This window comes from Camelus bactrianus, chromosome 22 (assembly GCF_048773025.1).
Source record: "Camelus bactrianus isolate YW-2024 breed Bactrian camel chromosome 22, ASM4877302v1, whole genome shotgun sequence".
In the NCBI taxonomy this organism is placed as follows: Eukaryota; Metazoa; Chordata; class Mammalia; order Artiodactyla; family Camelidae; genus Camelus; species Camelus bactrianus.
Window position 1 is genome coordinate 31,645,163 of NC_133560.1, and position 17,348 is coordinate 31,662,510.

At 61.3% G+C, this 17,348-nt stretch overlaps 2 protein-coding genes and 1 long non-coding RNA gene across 6 annotated transcripts; 2 read left to right on the forward strand and 1 right to left on the reverse strand.

Annotated features, from left to right (window-relative positions):
* Window positions 1-8,997, forward strand: RNF126 (ring finger protein 126). 3 transcript variants are annotated; one of them, XM_074351390.1, is made up of 9 exons: window positions 1-179; window positions 5,845-5,903; window positions 6,132-6,186; window positions 6,307-6,566; window positions 7,388-7,456; window positions 7,530-7,599; window positions 8,138-8,231; window positions 8,328-8,443; window positions 8,529-8,997. In XM_074351390.1, exons 1-9 carry the CDS (start codon window positions 105-107, stop codon window positions 8,673-8,675), a joined length of 945 nt encoding a protein of 314 aa, XP_074207491.1. In that variant the 5' UTR covers window positions 1-104; the 3' UTR covers window positions 8,676-8,997. The 3 variants fall into 3 exon arrangements, with proteins under 3 accessions (XP_074207491.1, XP_074207493.1, XP_074207492.1); XM_074351392.1 differs by having other exon boundaries at window positions 3-179; window positions 6,355-6,566; XM_074351391.1 differs by having other exon boundaries at window positions 4-179; window positions 6,322-6,566.
* Window positions 8,998-9,215: 218 nt separating this feature from the next.
* FGF22 (fibroblast growth factor 22) lies at window positions 9,216-13,497 on the reverse strand. 2 transcript variants are annotated; one of them, XM_074351398.1, is made up of 3 exons: window positions 13,066-13,497; window positions 10,609-10,712; window positions 9,216-10,500 (listed from the first exon to the last, which is right to left on the reverse strand). In XM_074351398.1, exons 1-3 carry the CDS (start codon window positions 13,277-13,279, stop codon window positions 10,312-10,314), a joined length of 507 nt encoding a protein of 168 aa, XP_074207499.1. In that variant the 5' UTR covers window positions 13,280-13,497; the 3' UTR covers window positions 9,216-10,311. The 2 variants fall into 2 exon arrangements, with proteins under 2 accessions (XP_074207499.1, XP_074207498.1); XM_074351397.1 differs by having other exon boundaries at window positions 9,216-10,523; window positions 13,066-13,492.
* A 51-nt stretch (window positions 13,498-13,548) lies between these two features.
* On the forward strand, window positions 13,549-16,788 carry LOC123611774 (uncharacterized). The gene is made up of 3 exons (XR_006718867.2): window positions 13,549-13,647; window positions 14,317-14,395; window positions 15,761-16,788. It is a non-coding gene; the product is annotated as an uncharacterized LOC123611774 (long non-coding RNA).
* Window positions 16,789-17,348: the final 560 nt, after the last annotated feature.

The window sequence follows — 17,348 nt, forward strand, 5'->3', positions numbered from 1 at the left end:
CCGCCTAGCCTCACGCCGTGCGTGCCGTGCGTGAGCGGGCGCGGGCGCGTCGGCCGGCGAGGGAGCAGCAAACGGCCGAGGACGCGGAGGAGGCGGTGGTGGCCATGGCCGAGGCGTGGTCTCATTGCAGACGGTATTTCTGCCACTGCTGCTCGTTCGAGATCGTGCCGCGCCTGCCGGTGAGGCCCAGGCCAGGCGGGCGGGGCCCTCTGCCTCGGCCTGACGGGGAAACCGAGGTCTCCGCCGAGGGCCCGGAAGCGGGCCTGTCCTGGTGGCGCAGCGGAGCCGGCGGCCAGGGGCCGGGGCCGGGAGGAGGCGGGGCGCCGGCCCCAAGTGCGGTCGGCGGCGCTGCGGGCTCCTCGTGGGAGCCGTCGCTTTCCTGGGCCTGACAGCGGCCCGAGCCTGTGTTCTTGGGCCTCCCGGGGGCGGAGGCCTGGACCCAGGTGGATGCCGGGGAAGAGCTGCTTGTTAAAGGCTCAGATTCCAGGCCCCTCTGCCTGAAGTTCCGAATCAGGAGGTCCGGGATGGGATCAGTGTCCCCCCGCCCCGGCCGACCCTCCCCCGCTTTATGAGTGGAAAAATGAAGGCGCGGCGGCCCAGGCCAGCCCGGCTCCTGACGTTTACCCCTCGGCCAGCTCACAGGGAGCGGGAAGAGGGAGGTGTGGGTGTAGGGGGCCGGGGGAAGGGGCTGCTGGTGGCGAGGCTTTATTGAGCATCCGCTCTCCGTGGTCACTTGGCTGTTTTCGGAGCCGGACACTTAGTCCTGCCATTCCAGCTGTGGGTTTTCCCGCGGAGCCAGGAGAAGGGGTCGGTCGGGCATTATCCCAGCCACAGAGAAGGAAAGTGAGGTAGAAAAATCCGGGTTTGGAGCATTGAGGGGTGCCTGGGCCCAAGAGGAGAGAAAGGGTAGGGGTGGTGTGGCTTCCAGATGTAAGGAGCTTGCGGGGAAAAATAAACCGAAATACCCGGTGCATGAGCCGACCTGGGGAGTCGAGACTTGCCCCACTGCCCCTACTCCAGGCTCCCGGAAGTCCTGCTTCTGCCTCTTCCGGCTTCCTGTGTGCCCCAGTTCTGTGTCTGGCTTCTCGACTGTGGCAGGAAGGGGCTGGCTACGGGACAGCCCCCAAGCCTGGATTAGTTGCGTGTGAGCCCCAGGACAGGCCCTGGGTCTCAGGCTCACCCCAAAGTGGTCTGTCCAGAGCTATGAGAAAGTCTGGGGCTGAGCAGTCCGTGTAGGTATCCCTTCGGGCCTCCCTTCCCACGGCCAGCACAGGGCCTAGTTCTGGCCATGTGGTCTTGCACCAGAAGGATCCTCAACTCTTCCCACTGTCGCTGGGCGGATGAAGATCTTCCTAGTCACAGGATCCAGTGGTGACAAGGTAGCCGTGATCTTTGCCCTCAGAGTTTATAGGGAACCAGCCAATGCTGAGCAAGCAATTGGCAAATATCTTGTTGGGAATGTTGGTAAATTCTGTAAAAGCAAGTAATGGCAGTGATGGGATCTGCTTGTGAGTTTTTGGTGGGATTTGAAGAGGCCCAGTAGACAGGGTGACAGTGATTAGTGAGGGGCACACCTGGTGTTCCTGGGGATGGGGCAGTGGAAGTCCCAGCCAGCACTTGCAGCCCAGAAACAGAGGCTTCTGTTTGTGGGAGACTCTCTGCGAGGCCAGTCTGCTCTAAGGAGTCTGGGCTGGTTTTGATGCAGCTGCTGCTCCCGACAGAACGGAACTGGCTGTTGCCACCGGCCCTGCCTGCTCGCTGGCATGTCTACGCAGCTGGGGGCTGGACTCTGGGCTCAGGCTGCAGCTGTGACACGTCTCGGCTTTGTGGCCCCAGTGAGGCACTCAGCCTGCCTGGGCCTCAGTCTCCTTGCCGGTCAGATGGGTTGACAAGGTGACCGTGCACGTCGAGGAGCCCGGCCTGACTCCCAGGACGCTGGGGAAGGGCGGGCATGTGGGAGCAGGAACCAGACAGGCCAGCTGACTCGAGGCCTCTACAGTGGGGCACAGGCCCAGACTCGATGCTTCCTAGGAAGCGGAAGCGCGGGGGCTGTGGGGGACGTGGACGCGGAGCGTCCCTGTGCTGGCCAGCCAGGGTCCCTTGGGGGCTGCCCAGGGGGCTGTCGCAGTTCAGTGGCCTCCTCTGGTGGCCTTGTTTAGGCCTTTTGCTCCTGGTGGTGGTACAGCCCACCGTCGTCAGAAGTGTCCCTGAGGGTGGGTGAGTGGGGATGGAGTCAGGGTCTGGCAGCTGCCTCCGAGGGCTGTAGGGGTGAAGAGGGGAGGCCCGGGAGGGCCTCCAGCCCCTGCCCTCCCCATGCCTCATCCTCTCCATGGAACCCAGGCCCAGGCTCCTTCCCCAGGCACCACATGGCCTCGCCTCGAGCTGGGCCCTCCGGCCACCTGCCCATTCTGTGCACATGTGTGAGTCCTGGCCCTTCATTGGACGTCCCCTCCCCATCTGCAGCTGCCAAGGCCAGGGGAGGTTAGGTGTGGAACTGGCTTCAGCAGTGCACTGGATGCCCAGAGCGTGGAGTTGAGACGGGGCATCAGGGACACCCAGGGGGCCCTGGACCCCATGCCTTAGAACTCGGTGCCCTGCGGCTGCTCCAGAGCTGGCTGGTGCCACCCAGGGGCGGAATCTGGTGGGGATGGAAGTGTGCTGAGCCCCAGAGAGGTGGCTGGATAGGGGATGCTAGGTGGAGGCTGCACCCTTGAACCTTGTGGTGCTGTTGGAGGCTGAGTGAGGTGTAGCCCCCAGCATGGGGGGCACAGGTATCACGTTGGTGGGAGACGGGGTCCCTGTGGTGGCCACGTCGCAGGCACACAGAGGGCCCTGGGTGACAGCCCGGTGCCCAGCAGTGTGCATGGAGGTCATGGATGCCTGCAGGGACAGACTGGATGTGAGTGTGGGATGGAGAGTAGCTGCTAAGACTCAGAAGAAAGTGCTGTGGGATGGGGGACAGCCATGGGGCCCAGTCAGCTTCCCACAGGGTCTGGGTAGTTCCCTGGGCCCAGAGACATCGGAGGGTGCCCTTGGTGTCCTTGGGCTGGAGGGCCCGGCCTAGGCACTTGACGGGCTGCCGGGGCGTGGGTTCTCGTCTGTGTTGGGCCTGAGTTCATACCCCTAGTGCAGCTCTGTGCCCCAAACCTCCCTGGGATCTGCGCCGCACCCGGAGCTTGGCCTGCCAAGGCTGCTGTCTCTCCAGCTCCCACCTCAGTTTCCCCGACTTCACCTCGCTCAGCTGGCGGGAGGCCCTGGGTCAGCCTCCTGTGGGAAGGAGCACGTGAAGGGTGGTGCCCGTCCCGGAGGGCCGCCCCAGCTGACTCCAAGTGACTTGGGCACATCCTGGAGGCTGAGCGTACAGGGGAATGCTCCGTGAACATAGCGTGCGCCTGTCTTGTCCCTGCAGCTCTGGTGCCGCTCTTGCTGTGGTGGTGGGATGGCCCCTACCGCCCACCTCAGACAAGCAAGGAGCCGGCAGCTGGGGGTAGGTGCCCACAAGCCGGGGCCTGTCAAGGGAGATGGGCCCAGCCCTGCGGAGGCAGACATTCTGTCTCGGGGTTTCTACCGTCCACTGCACCAACTGAATAGACATCTTAGGGACATGACCTCGGAGGAGGAGGGCCTTGGGAGATCCCAGATCTGACCCTTCCCCGCCATCTGCGGGCAGAGACTGGGGCCTTGCCTGAAATCCTGGGCATCCTGCGAACACAGCTCGGGCTGCTGTGCACTCCAGGGCGCAGGGCTTGCGTGAGGACAGGGGACACAGAAGCAGGGCCCTGATCATGGCCAGCACTTGAGCTGCAGGTCAGTGGTGGCTGCCAGATTTCAGAGCCTGGGGTTGAGGCCGTCCTTCGTTTGCAGGTGGGGAGACCGAGGTTTGCAGCCGGGAGGTGATGTTTGAGCAGACCAGCTTCTGAGAGGGGGCAACCCAGGTAGATGTCTGCTGGGACAGGGGGGACGGGGCAGTGGGAGTGGCCAGGTTGGGTTGTTTTGGGCTGCCAGGTGACATGTGGAGCAGCTGGGCTTGGGGAGGCACAGGGACCCCTGAGGACAGCAGGGTGACAGGCTCAGGGCACCCGGGAACGTCAGCAAGCCTCAGTAGTGGATGAGGGGACACTGGTTTCCAGCGGGGCAGGCGAGGTCAGGGTAGGCCTGGCTGTGTGGCGCGGACCCAGGGCAGGCCGGGTGCTCAGGGGAGAGAGAGACGAGGCTCCACCAGGACCCAGTGGGGTTCCAGACCTTCCTACCGACCCAGGGCCGGCCGGGTGTTGTGGGCGGGCTGCAGCGCCGGTCTGTCTGTGCACGAGTGTTCGGGGCCTGCTGACTCCCTGCTTCCTGACCTCAGTCACTACAGACTCATGCGCAACAACGTCTGCCTGTGTCCCTCCCCTCCCCTGGGGCAGCGAGTGTCTGTGCTTCTCTCCTGTTCACGACTGAGTGATGGTCCGGTGTGTGGAGGGACACGTGTGACCATGGATGGACACTTGGCTTGTGTCCTCCTTTTGGCCACTGCGGACGTGCGTGGGGGTGTTCCATGTGGACTTGTGGGCTCATGTGACTGTAACTGTTGGGGGCCCTGCCCTGTGTCACACTCCTGCCGGCCGTGTCGGGGATTCCGATGTCTCCTCCTTCTTGCCACGCTGGTCACTTCCAGCTTCGTGGGCCCGGCCATCGGGTGGCTGTGAGGCGTGCCCTGCTGGTCCTGGGCCCGGGCCCGCTTCCCTGCTGTCTGGCTGGCCACCTCCTCTCTCACCTTGTTGCCTCTCATGCATTTTTGGAGAAGTGTCTGTTCTGCTCCTTAGGCCGCTTTTTAATGGGTTGTTTGTCTTTTTGTCACGGAGTTGTCAGAGTTCCTCTAGAATTCTGGGTACAGGTCCCTCTGCATCCTCGGCTCGGATGGTGTCCTTTGACCTCTGAGCTCCCCTTCTGCTTTTGGCAGCATGGCAGGTAAAGGGACAGGGCATGCACTGTGGTGGTCCCGCCGCCCCCTGGGCTCCCTGAGACTGTGACCCCCAGAGTGCGCGTCCCTGCCTCTCCCACTCAGGATACGGGCTGTGTCTTGGGCAGGAGCACCTCAAGCTCGTCTCGCCTCTGTATGGCTTTGGGAACACGTGTGAGCCCTGGGCCTGGGCCTGTTCTGGGACCACAGGATGGTTTTGGTGTTCGCATGCCTTGCCGTAACCACCCCCCAACACACACATCACGGTTTCAGCCCGCTGGCTGGCGGGCCTGGGCCAAGTGAGGGCTGGGAGGGGACACGGCCAGTGCAGACAGAGCTCAGCTCCAGTCTGGGGTGACAGGCCAGTCCTTCTGCCTGGGCGGTTCCTCCCACTGTCGGTGGCTCCCCTTCCTGGGAGCTGACCTGCTCTGGAGCCCCACTGGTTCTTCTTGCAGCCTGCCTGGGGCCACGTTTGTCTCCTTCATGTGGGCACAGGGCCGGGGGTGTCACTCACAGAATGTTCTCGTGTCCCCTAAGTCAGGAAAGTTCTCTGGACTCAAGTCAGCTGGCTTGTTGCTGCAGGCCTTGTCAGAGCCTTCGTCAGCTGATGTGGCTGGGTGGAGGCCCTGAAACTCTGACTTCTGTCACCATGGGGTACACAGGCTCGGGCTCGGGCTCGGGGGCGTGGGAGGCAAGGAGATCACCTGGGAGCTCAGGCCCCAGTGGCGAGAGGTGCAGTCGAGGCTATAACTGTGGGTGAGGGCGTCACCCCGTAGTCCTGCCCAGGCCTCCGCTGGACCCAGCCTTGGATCTGGTGGTTTCACATGGGTGGCCTCGAGGTGCCACCTGTCCTGGGACCCGCTGTGGCCCCAAGATCACGCTCCCCTGCTCTCCTCCTGCAGGATTACATCTGCCCGAGATGTGAGTCTGGTTTTGTTGAGGCGTTTCCAGAAGTGATCGGGTAAGGCTGCCCCTGGTCAGAGGCCTCGGGCCAGGGGCGGTGTTGGGGGGGCCTTGGTGGCAGGGGCTGGGTGATCTGAGGATGGCACGAGGTTGTTAGGGTTCTGGCCTTCCTGCCTCGGGACGTGCGCAGGGGTGGCGGAGAGCACCTGGAGGCCCGTGGGGGTGGCGGGGTCCTGCCCTTTTCCAGCGGGACGCCCCCGCTGCTGATGGCGCTGTGCCCTCCCAGGAGTACAGAGAACGGCTCCGCCCCCTCCACGGACCAGAGCAGGCAGCCTTTCGAGGTGAGCAGCCCTGCCCTCCCCGAGACCCTCTCCATGTGGGGCATTTCTTTCCCCCAAGCCTCAGGGCCTTCTGGGTGCCACCTGCCCTCCATCCGGCGCCCTTGCCCATGGCGGTCACAGCCGTCCTCTCCACAGAACGTGGACCAGCCCCTGTTCACGCTGCCACAGGGCTCCGGGCACTTTGCTTTCGGCATCTTTGATGACAGCTTCGAGATCCCCACGTCCCCCCCAGGGGCTCAGGCCGATGATGGCAGGGACCCCGAGAGCCGGCGGGAGAGAGAGCAGCACTCCCGGCACCGGTATGGCGCCCGGCAGCCCCGCGCCCGCCTCACTGCACGGCGGGCCACCGGCCGGCATGAAGGCGTCCCCACGCTGGAAGGGTGAGGGGGCCTGGGGTGGCTGTCGGGTCGGGTGGGTCACTCTGAGGCTTCCAGCCATCTGTCCTTCCAGGAAGGAGGTTCTGTGGGCGAGGAGGTTTGGATGCTGACGGGGGCCGCCTCTGGGTCCTTGGTGGGTCCGGGCTGGGAGCAGGGCAGGGGTGGGGGGGTGGCGGAGGCTGAAGTGTGGTCCCGAGAGGGGCCTTCATCGTGTCGGTGTCTTCATTTGCTCAGGGCACTGATCCACATCCCGGTGCCGTCCCAGGGTGCAGGCCAGCACCCCACAGCAGCCTCTGTAGGCCCTGTCTCATCCCCAGGGGAGACAGGCCTGAGCTTCCCGTGCATCTTTGTAGATAGAACATGACTGTCATGACTGTCATGACTGTCGGCAGGCTAGTTCCTGCCTCACCGAAACGGCGTTTTAACCCATGCAGAGCTGCTTCCCTCCCTGTGAGTTGAGGTCTTTCCAGCATAGGACACAGCCTGTGCCTGGTGGTGCCAGCATACTCTGGGCTCACCATGGCCTTGGCTGGCATGTTACAGGGCTGCTGTGAATGGGACAGCAGGGCTGACCCTATGACTCCCAGGACCTCTGGGATGCAGTGTGGTGCGCCCCCCCCCCAGGTTGTGAAACGGGGACTGGACACAGTTGTATGTCCACAGACGCCATCCAGGCCTCGAGGAGACCCTGCCCTGGGCATCTGTCGTGTTTGGTTCTTTTTTCTTACTAGTTGACAGCCCAGCCTCTAAACACTGGACACTCATTTGCTCTGCCCCCTCCCCTGGGAGGGCACTGACCACAGCCTGGCCTTGCTCTGTTCCAGGATCATCCAGCAGCTGGTCAACGGCATCATCACTCCAGCCACCATCCCCAACCTGGGCCTGGGCCCCTGGTGAGTAGGTGGGGGGGCCCCCTGTGCCCTGCCCAGCCCCTCTGCCACTTGAACCCCAGACCTCTCTGCCCAGGGGAGTCCTGCACTCAAACCCGATGGACTATGCCTGGGGGGCCAACGGCCTGGATGCCATCATCACGCAGGTATGGGGCTTCCCTCAGGTTGGCACTGGGGATGAGGACTGTGACAGGCCCCTGCTCCCTGGAGGATGGGGGACATGGGCGCCACTCCTTGCCCTCTGTAACTCCCCACCCTGAGCCGGGGTGTGCCAGCCAGCCAGACGGCTTCCTCCCAGTACTGTGGGTCAGGAGACCTGCGCCTTGGGCCATGTGGGTCTGTGGGACCTCCAGAGCCTGTCCAGGGATGGGGTGTTTCCTATGACCTCGGTGGTGACCCACTGGAACATTTTGTTGCTGGCGGCTGGCCCCCTGTGAGGCAGAGCCTTGGCCCTTGGCCATGCCCTGGCCATGAGGGGACACTGACTGAGCAGGAGCATGGGCAGAAGGCTGTGGCTGGGCCTCAAGGGGGCGGCTGACCTCTGACCCCTGAGGGGGCCCGGGCCCAGGACAAACGGGGCCACGGTGCTTTTGTAGGTAACCCAACCTTGTGTTTCAGAGACCCACGGGGTGAGGGGCCCGCCCACCGACCGAGCTTCCTGCACTCTGGCCTCTTGTCTTTCAGCTCCTCAATCAGTTTGAAAACACAGGTCCCCCACCCGCAGACAAAGAGAAAATCCAGGCCCTCCCCACTGTCCCCGTGACCGAGGAGCACGTAGGTACGCGCACACGCCCAGACCCTCCCGACTCTCCCTGCACCTTGGACCGGCGGGCTCCCCCAGGGCCCCAGGGTCATGCTCCCCTCCGCTCTGCAGGCTCGGGGCTGGAGTGCCCCGTGTGCAAGGATGACTTCGGGCTGGGTGAGCGTGTGCGGCAGCTGCCCTGCAACCACCTCTTCCACGACGGCTGCATCGTGCCCTGGCTGGAGCAGGTGAGCAGGCGGGCCGGCCCCGGCCCCCACCCCTGGCCCTGCCCGCCTCTGAACCGCCCACCCTCTCCCCTCTGTCCCCACAAAGCACGACAGCTGCCCCGTCTGCCGAAAAAGCCTCACCGGACAGAACACAGCCACCGACCCCCCGGGCCTGGCCGGGGTGAGCTTCTCCTCCTCCTCGTCCTCCTCCTCCAGCTCGCCCAGCAACGAGAACCCAGCAGGCAGCTCCTGAGTGCCCCGGCCGGTCCCAGGGTGAGCGCCGGGCTGGCGGGGCAGGCTGGATGCTGCGGCCCCCACACCACTGTGCCCCATGGACTGCACTGCTGGCCTGCCCGCGTGGGCAGAGGCCTGGAGGACCCTTCCCTCCAGCTGCGGAGGAAGCTCGACCTTCCAGAAGGACGTCCCACGGCCGGGCCTGCACACGGCACAGCCGCCCGGGCGCCCTGCCTCCCCTCCCGTCTGTCTCTGACCTCACCCTCTAGGTGTTCAACGGCGGAAAGGTTTTTATAACTTGCAGTTACTACCGCTTTGAAATAAACGGACGTTTTAGCTCACGTGCGGCCCTGCATGATCTGTGGAGACATAGGGTGGAGCCACTCGGCTGGGGTCCCGGCACTGCATGGACAGGCTGCCACTCCCCACCCTGAGTGCAGTGGCTCGGGACCACCAGGATGACCAGCACCACGAGGACAGAACTGCTCTGACAGACGTTTTTTAAAGGAGAAAATATGTGTATCTTGAAAGCTATTTAAAAATACACCTACTTAGAAAGAGAAGCAGGTGGTTGGCGTGTTCCTTGTGCGCGCGCAGAGAGCTGGCCGCAGCCCCCAGACCCCAGCCCGGAGGTGGACCGGCAGAGTCACTTGGCTCTCTCGGCCGCAGTGAGTGACCGGTCTGCTCACCCCATCCCATCTCTAGCCTTTCTCACCCCACGAGACCTGAGGGGCTCTGAGGACTGACTTCAGTTTGACACCATGTGTGGGTCTCAAAGGGCAGCTGATTTGGCAACAAATCACTAAAACTTGGTGGCTTAAAACAACACACGTTTATCACCTCACAATCCTGGGCTCACAATTCCAATCAGGCCTTATGGGGCTAAACCCAGGCCTGGGCGGGGCTGGTCCCTCCAGAGGCTCCAGGGAGAATTGGGTCGTGCCTCTCCCAGCTTCTAGAGGCGCCGCATCCCTGGCTCACGGCCCCTCCCTCCATCCTCACCGCCAGCAGCGCAGCATCCCCCCCCCCATCTCTCTCTGACTCTGACCCTCCCGCCTCCCTCTGATAGGGACCTTGTGATGACATGGAACCCTCCGGGAGTCCAGGGTCACTTGCATCCCAGGGGACTTAACCCCACCTGCAGAGTCCCCTCTGCCCTGTGAGGTGACAGGTCTGCAGGTCCTGGGGCTAGGACCTGCCACTCCATGGTGTGCTGGTGTCCCCCTCTCCCCCAGCCCCCCCCCTCACTCTGCCCCAGCCTCCCCACCTCCTTGCTGCCTCGAACACCCCAATGGGTTCCCACCTCCGAGCCTCGGCCTAGGCTGTGTCCCAGATCTGGCCACCACGTGGCTGCATCCTTGTCTCTAGCCCGGCAGGTGCCCTGCTGAGGTCCCCTCATCCCCTAACCTTGTGGTTTGACACGCACGGCCCCTGCTCAGCTGTGTCCACCTCTCCTTGGAGCCAGGAGCTCCCTGAGGGCCAGGCACATCTGGGGGGCCCTGCGGCGTCCCCAGTGCTCGCACACCGCTGGCGCTCAACGCACGGGAAACGAATGAGGGACCGAAAAGATGCCAGGTGGCGGCCTAGGCCTTCCCCAGCCTCCCGCCTCCGGCCACCCAGCCGACACGTCCTCGGAATCTCTGTCCGTCGGTTCCTCACCGACCCTGAGGCCTCAGGAGACCAGGACAGGCAGGAAGTGGGTGGACAGCTGGTGTCGCTGTGTCCGGCCACCGCGCCTCGGGGCCCCCCGCCCGTCCAGCGCCAGGAACATGGGCCGGCCGCGGTGGTGCCAGCGCACAGAAGCGTAGGTGTTGTAGCCGTTCTCCTCGATGCGCTCCTGGAACCTGCAGTGCACAGTGTAGACCCGCTGCGGGGCCGGGCCGTGAGGCCACTGGACACACCTCCCACCGGACACGCGCACACCCGCACCCCAGCCCACCACGCACACTCACCGAGCCGTAGAGGCGGCCACGGCGGCTCATGGCCACGTAGAAGCCGGTGTGCAGGGCTCTGAGCGCCACTACGCCCACGCGGATGGAGCGGATCTCAAGTACGCCTGCGGGGAGGGGCTTGGTCAGGGCCCGCCCACCAGCCACGCCCTCGCGCCCTCACCCTTCATTCATCAGGGTAACGTTCCCCCAGGACCTACTGTATGTCTGACCCTGTGCTGGGTGTGAGGACGCACCAGGGACTGCAAGACTCCTGCCAGCATCTGCCCTGAGGCTGCAGGAGAGACACTGGGGAGGGTGCGAAGGCCTGAGGCAAGACTTGGCCTGATAGAGGGTGGTGTTGGGGGGGGGATAAGGGGAGGGGTCAGGCCTTTCTCTGGAAGGCACTGGGGAGCCACAGCAAGCTTTGGAGCAGGGGTGGGCTCTGTAGGTCAAGGGCAAGAAAGCCAAGCCAGAAGAGGTGAGTGCCTGCCAGGTGATCTGCAGCTATCAGTAAGGACACGTAGTGAGTGAGAGACGTAGACACCCTAGCATGAGCACAGTCCCCACTGCTGCTACTGCTGTTTCCACGTCCAGCCCTCCCTGGCAGCTCCGCCAGCCCAGCCATGGCCAGTTCTGGGGCAGACAACTCCAAACGGAGGCACAGCCCAGGCAGCAGCCTAGGGGTGGGACATAGAGTGTTTCTAGCACACTATATTTAGATCAATGACACAGGCTAACACTGCTTGTGCGCTGACTGTATGTCAAGCATTGGACCCCATCAAACGCACACAGCTGCCCCAGGTGGGATGCACTGACTATGCCCACTTCCCAGGGTGGGACATGAGGCCTGGGAAGTGACAGAGCCAGTTTCGGGGCCTGTCTATTTCATGGGTGACCCCGGGCAAGCCTTGCCTGATCTGAATGGATGTTTCTGGTCCAGTGAGGCGGGGCTAAGGGAGAAGCCACAGCACACACTCTGAGCCCCACCCAGGCACTAGGGCCTACTCTGGAGTCCGGGCCCTGCTCTCTGGTGTTCAGCCTGGACCTGGATGCCTGAGACGATGGGGAGCTCACCCCTGCCCCAAAGGACCTTTGCACCTGCTACTTCCTCAGCCAGGCACTCAGCTCCTCCTGTGCACGGCCAGCTCCTCTCTCTACATGAGGCTCCACTCAAGCCCACCTCCTCAGAACAGCCCCCGGACCTCTCAGATAAAGCAGCCCCCCAGTTTTTCATTTTATTCGCAGCCCTGACACGGCCGCCTCGGAAGTGATCATATTACTTGCTCACTGTTCCGCTGTTAACCTTTCCCCTCTGCTCTGGGAGCTCCATGAAGGTGGGCTGCCTTGGTCGCTGCGTGTCCCCCGTGCCCAGCACAGCATACAGGAGGTGGCCAATTAACAATGAACCATCAAGCATCATCACCCCTACAGCTGCCCAGATGGGGAAACCAAGTCTTACAGAGAAGCAGCAGCAGTCCCAGGTCACCCAGCAGAGCCAGGCCTCGTCCCCAGCCTGAGGCCACCCTGCCTGGCCGTGCCCACGGCCAGGCGACCGGCCCAGCCAGTCCCCTTGTCCTTGCCCTCACCTGGTTAGCCTAATGAGGGCCTTGAGAGCCCCAGATGAAAGCAGCTGGGATGGGCAGGGGTGATTATCTGCCCTAATGGTGGTGATTCAGGCCATGGCCAGCACTGGGCCCAGCTCCCCAGGTCCCCTCCCGGGCTTCAGACCTATGGGGACATAGAGGCAGGCCTGTGGGTCATTGACTTATCCCCAGCCTCCTCCTCTCTTTCATTGCCTCTTTGTCTCCTCCTGCCCCATACAGTCCAGAAACACTCACTGAGTGCCTGCTGTTTGCTGGGCAGGGCAGCAGGGACGTAACTCCAGCTTGGTGAGGTTCTGGTCACCGTGGAGCCCAGATCCAACCCACCCCACCCCAGGTAGGTTACTGCCCCTTTCTGTGCCTCAGATTCTCATCTGCCAAACGGGTAGGTCTAGGAAGAAATAGAGGGGTCCCCAACTCAGGCAGGTCCTGAGTTTGGTTTTCCTGGGTGGGGAGTTCAGAGTTCAGACCCCAGCTATACCCACACCTCATTATGTACTGGGCCCACAGGTGCCCTTCCTGGAACCGGTTTCCCCTCTGTAAATGGGCCCTGTGACCCCAGCTTCAACTATCCCGCAAAGACACTTCTGCTGCTGACCCAGGCCCAGAGCTGGGAGCTTTCTCTGTGACCTTCACCTCAGCTGTCCAACCCTCCATCCAGGTGGGTTGGGCCCATTTTACAGCTGAGGAAACTGAGGTCCCTTGTGGGCAGTGACTTGGCCAACGCCGAGCAGCCAGAGGAGCCTCCCCACCCTCCCTCGAGTGAGAGACAGACAGAAGCCCCGCCCATAGCTATCATTACTGGTGCCTGGTTCTTGTCCGCCTGTCTGCCTTGTACCCTCGCCCCACTCCCCTGGCAGCGCCCCCGGCTACTCACTGTCAGGGCTGTGGCGCCAGCGGGTGCCCTGCACTCGGCCGCTGGGGTCCACGCGCAGGAAGAAGCGGGTGGAGGAGAACAAGCGCCGCCAGCGCACGTCGCCCTCCAGGTGAGGGTAGCTGCGTGGTCTTCGCGGACCGCTCGGGGTCCCCGCGGCGCCGGGCGCCCGAGCCAGCAGTAGCCACACCAGGCCCAGCCACAGGCGGCCGCGCATGGCCCCGCGCTCGGCTCTCCGACAGCTCTTGCCTCCCCGCGCGCGTCCGCGACTCTGCCATTGCGCGATCAGGGGGCGGAGCGCCCGACGGGGTTGCCCCGCGCGGGCCAATAGGGAGACTCGGGGGCGGGGCCATCGCCACAGGGGGCGAGCCAGGTTGATGGGAGAGGCCACGGTCAGGGAGCCTACCAATGCAGAGTCCAGAACAGGCCAAGGCGGCTCCTCGGGGGTGGGGCCAGAGCCGCAGAGGCGGGGCAACTACGCAACGGGGCGGGGCCAGTTCGCGGAGCGGGGCCCATCCGGGAAAAACTCTCCGGCTTCCGCGCGTGTTTGTTTGTCTGGCGGGGCGGGGAGCGCGGTGCTTCTCCGTGAGTCATCAGATTGGGCTGCAGGGGCTGCGTGGGTGTGAGTGTGAGAGAGGTGGGCCACAGAGACAGAGATGGAGACAGAAAAAGAGATACAGAGAAAGACAGAAACAGAGAGAGGGAGACTCTGAGACCTCTGTCTGAGAGAGACAGAGATAAAGCGACATGGAGAGACAAAGATGGAGAGACGCAGGCAAGGACGGGCAAGGCCGAGATAGAGACAGAGAGAGACAGAGAGAGAGAGGTCAAACCGAGGGACAGGGAGAAATGGAGCTGCCTGGGGGTCAGGGTTTGGGATTGGAAGTCCTTGCCCAAGTGTCTGTCTGGGCCAGCCAGGCCACTGGACTGGGCATGCCAGGTGGGGACTGGTCTACCCTTCAAACTGGAGCTTCCCAGCGGGCGGTGGCTTGGGGAAAAGTGTGGGTGGAGGAACAGGTGACCTGTTGGGGGGACAGTGTGTGCACAGGTGTCTGGGCAAGTGGGTGGATAGGGCGCATTGGGCAGAAAGGTGGCTGATGGGAGGATGGACACGTGGGCCCGTCTGTGGCCAGCTGAGGGGGACAGGGACGATGACCAAGGCCAGCACCCCGTCCCCAGCACCCAGCTCTGCACGTCTGAGATGGTAGGAATGAGGCCACCTTGTTAACACCCACACCTGCTCATCATTTGCAGACACACCTTGTGCCCTGGGCCCAGGGAGGTGAAGGCAGCGAGCCTCCACAGACTCAGAGCCAAGAGGCCTCATTAACAGGTGAGGAAACCAAGACCCAAGAGTGGCAGTGACTTCCCTAAGGCCCCACACAGGACACATCCCAGGGCTCAGATCCCAGGGCTCCTGGCGGCTCAGTCCTACAGCCACGGCTGCAGGCGGCAACTTTAAATAGTAGGGTGAAGACCAGGTGACAAGTCTGTCCTGATGGACTGCCGGGGGCGTAACTGGTCCAGCCGGATGCCACCGCCAGGATGCCTTCCTGTGGCTCTGGGGATTCCCCCATCCCTCTTCCTGTTCCCAGGAGGGTCACACAGGGGCTGTGGCGGACACCCAAGCTCCCAGACCCCAGGACTGAGCTGGGAGAGGGCTCCTAGCCCAGCCCAAGCCCAGCCCAACCTATCTTCCCACACTCCGAGCCCTGAGGCCGGCACCTGGGGGACTTGCATGCATCACCTCCCAAGCCTTGGTTTCTCTTCTGGAAAATGGTCCAGGAGAGAGGGAAGGCTGGGAGAATGGAATGAGATAATCCACGACCTCCGTGGGCACTCAGAATAGCATCTCCACTTCCTGCCAGCTAGAAACTTCCTCTTCCCTTCCTAGATTATCCCTACCCCATTCCCCAGGAGGATAAGTCCCAGGGCCCTGTGTGACGGAAGAGAGGGAGACGGAAGGGGATCCACGCCTGGGAAGCCAGCTGGGCCTGGTACTTTTAACAACAATTGCATTGAGATATAATTCACATGCCACACAATTCACCCATGAAAGTGTGCAGTCAGTGCTTTCAGTACATCCAGAACTGTCAACTCTTACCTCTCCCTAGTTCCAGAACATTCCATCACCCCAGAGAAACCCTGTCCCCATCAGTAGTCACAGCCCATCCTCCTCCCCCAGCCCCTGACAAACTGGAACCCATTCTCTGTCTCTGGAGACTGATCTGTTCTGGACATTTCACATCCATGGAATCACACACTGTGTGTCCTTCTGTGTCTGCTTCTCTCACTGAGCATTGTGTTCTCAGGGTCCGTCCAACGTGGTAGCGAGCATCAGGGCTTCTCTCCTGTTCATGGCTGAGTGATGCTCTGGTGTGTGGAGGGACATGTGCATTTATCCATCATCCATCGATGGACACATGGTTGTTCCTACCTTTTGGCTGTTGTGGGTCGTGCTGCTGTGGACATGCGTGTGCGGTTTTTTGTGTAAACCTGTGTTTTTATTTCTCTCATGTGTACATCTAGGAGTGGAACTGCTGGCTCATATGGTTAGTCTATGGTTAGGTTTTTGAGGAGCTGCCAGACCGTTTCCCACAGCAGCTGAGCCATTTTACATCCCAGCAGCCATGCATGAGGTCTCCAGTTCCTCCACCTCTTCACCAGCAGTTGTGACTGTCTGTCGTTTTGATTACAGCCATCCTAATGAGGTGAAGCGGTGTCTTCAAACCCACAGAGAGGTTGTAAGGAGAGCACAATGAACACCCTGTCCCTGGAGCCCCCGGTTCTACATATTATTTTTGACTTCTTCCTACCAGAGAAGGCATACGCACACTGCAGCAGTCACACAATGGAATGCTATGCAGCCATGAGAAAGAACAATCCTGAAACACACAAAAGGGATGAGTCTCAGACACAATGAGGAGAAGCAGTCGGATACCACAGAGGTCTGTCTAGGTGACATTCTGGGAAACCAAACCATGGTGTGAACTGTCAGATGGATGTCACCCTCAGGGGCAGTGATGGGGGGCAAGGGGGACTTTTGGGGACCAGGTGTTCTTTGGAACACTGTAGTGTTCAGTCTGTGAAAATTGATTGAACTGTGTTTTTGTTTTTTGAGTAAAAGTAGGTTTATTTAGATAGATGTACACGGGGGTACTGGTTAAAGTAGAGGTAGACACACACTCCATAGAGAGAGTGAGGGCTGTCTCAGGAGGCAGGAGAGAGACCCTGAACTGTATTTTTTTGGAACTGTATTCTTCGTTTGTTTGTGGGTAATTAGGGTTATTTATTTATTCATTCATTCATTTATTGAATGGAGATACTGGAGATTGAACTCAGGACCCTGTGCATGCTAAGCATGCACTCTGCCACTGAGCTACACCCTCCCTCCTGGAACTGTATTCTTGATGTGTGCATTGTTCATGTTATACCTCAAAAAAAAAAAATACACACGTGCAGTCTTTATGTAAGTGGATATTTGAGAGTCAGGCTCCGAGACGGTACTGTTGCACCCCTAAGCACATCGGACGAGTCTTCTGAAGGCAAGGCGCTCTGTTACAGCCAAGCTGCAATCAAATCCTCCATCGGTGCTCAAATGTCCCCTTTTGTCACCATGACGTCCTTGAGTATCTTTCTCATCCCAAGCCTGGGTAGGGCTCACGCAACGCACTCTGTTCTCCCTTTGTCGCTGTGATTGGTTGAATAAAGGCCCTCAAAGGTCCACATTCTGGTCCCTGGAACCTGTGAATTTCACCTTATTTGGAAAACAAATCTTGACAGCTGCAATTAAGTTAAGATTTTCAGGCGAGGAGATCGTCATAGGGGGCCCTAAATGCAGTCACAAGTATCCTTATGAGAGACGTAGAAGGAGGTTTGACACAGACACAGAAGGAGATGCCACTGACAATGGAAGCAGAGCCTGGAGGGACGGGGCCATGAACCAAGGGATACCCGGAGCCCCCAGGAGCTTGAAGAGGCAGAAAGGAGCCTCCAGGAGCCCCCGGAGGGAGCATGGCCCCGACCACACCCTGATTTCAGCCCAGGGTAACTGATTCTGGATATCTCATCCCCAGAAATGTGAGACAATCAATTGCTGTTGTTTGAGGCACCAAGTTTCTGGCAACTTGTTACAGCAGCTCCAGGAATCAGGTCCCACGTCCTTCCATCTACAGATCCCTGCCTTTCTCCACATGTCTGAAATCTCACCCCATGTCCCACAACCTCAGCTCATCTGAGTGTCTCATGGTTTGATTTGGATGGAACGTTCTGGGTGAGAACCTGAC

Bases quoted from the DNA above. Each gene is read 5' to 3' on its own strand.
- RNF126 (XM_074351390.1), top strand. From the start codon at position 105: ATGGCCGAGGCGTGGTCTCATTGCAGACGGTATTTCTGCCACTGCTGC. The intron at 5,904-6,131 runs GTAAGGCTGCCC...GTGCCCTCCCAG, and splicing joins GCGTTTCCAGAAGTGATCGG to GAGTACAGAGAACGGCTCCG. The intron at 8,232-8,327 runs GTACGCGCACAC...TCCGCTCTGCAG, and splicing joins CGTGACCGAGGAGCACGTAG to GCTCGGGGCTGGAGTGCCCC.
- FGF22 (XM_074351397.1), bottom strand. From the start codon at position 13,279: ATGCGCGGCCGCCTGTGGCTGGGCCTGGTGTGGCTACTGCTGGCTCGG. The intron at 10,713-13,065 runs GTGAGTAGCCGG...CCCTCCCCGCAG, and splicing joins CTGGCGCCACAGCCCTGACA to GCGTACTTGAGATCCGCTCC. The intron at 10,524-10,608 runs GTGAGTGTGCGT...CCGGCCCCGCAG, and splicing joins GTGGCCGCCTCTACGGCTCG to CGGGTCTACACTGTGCACTG.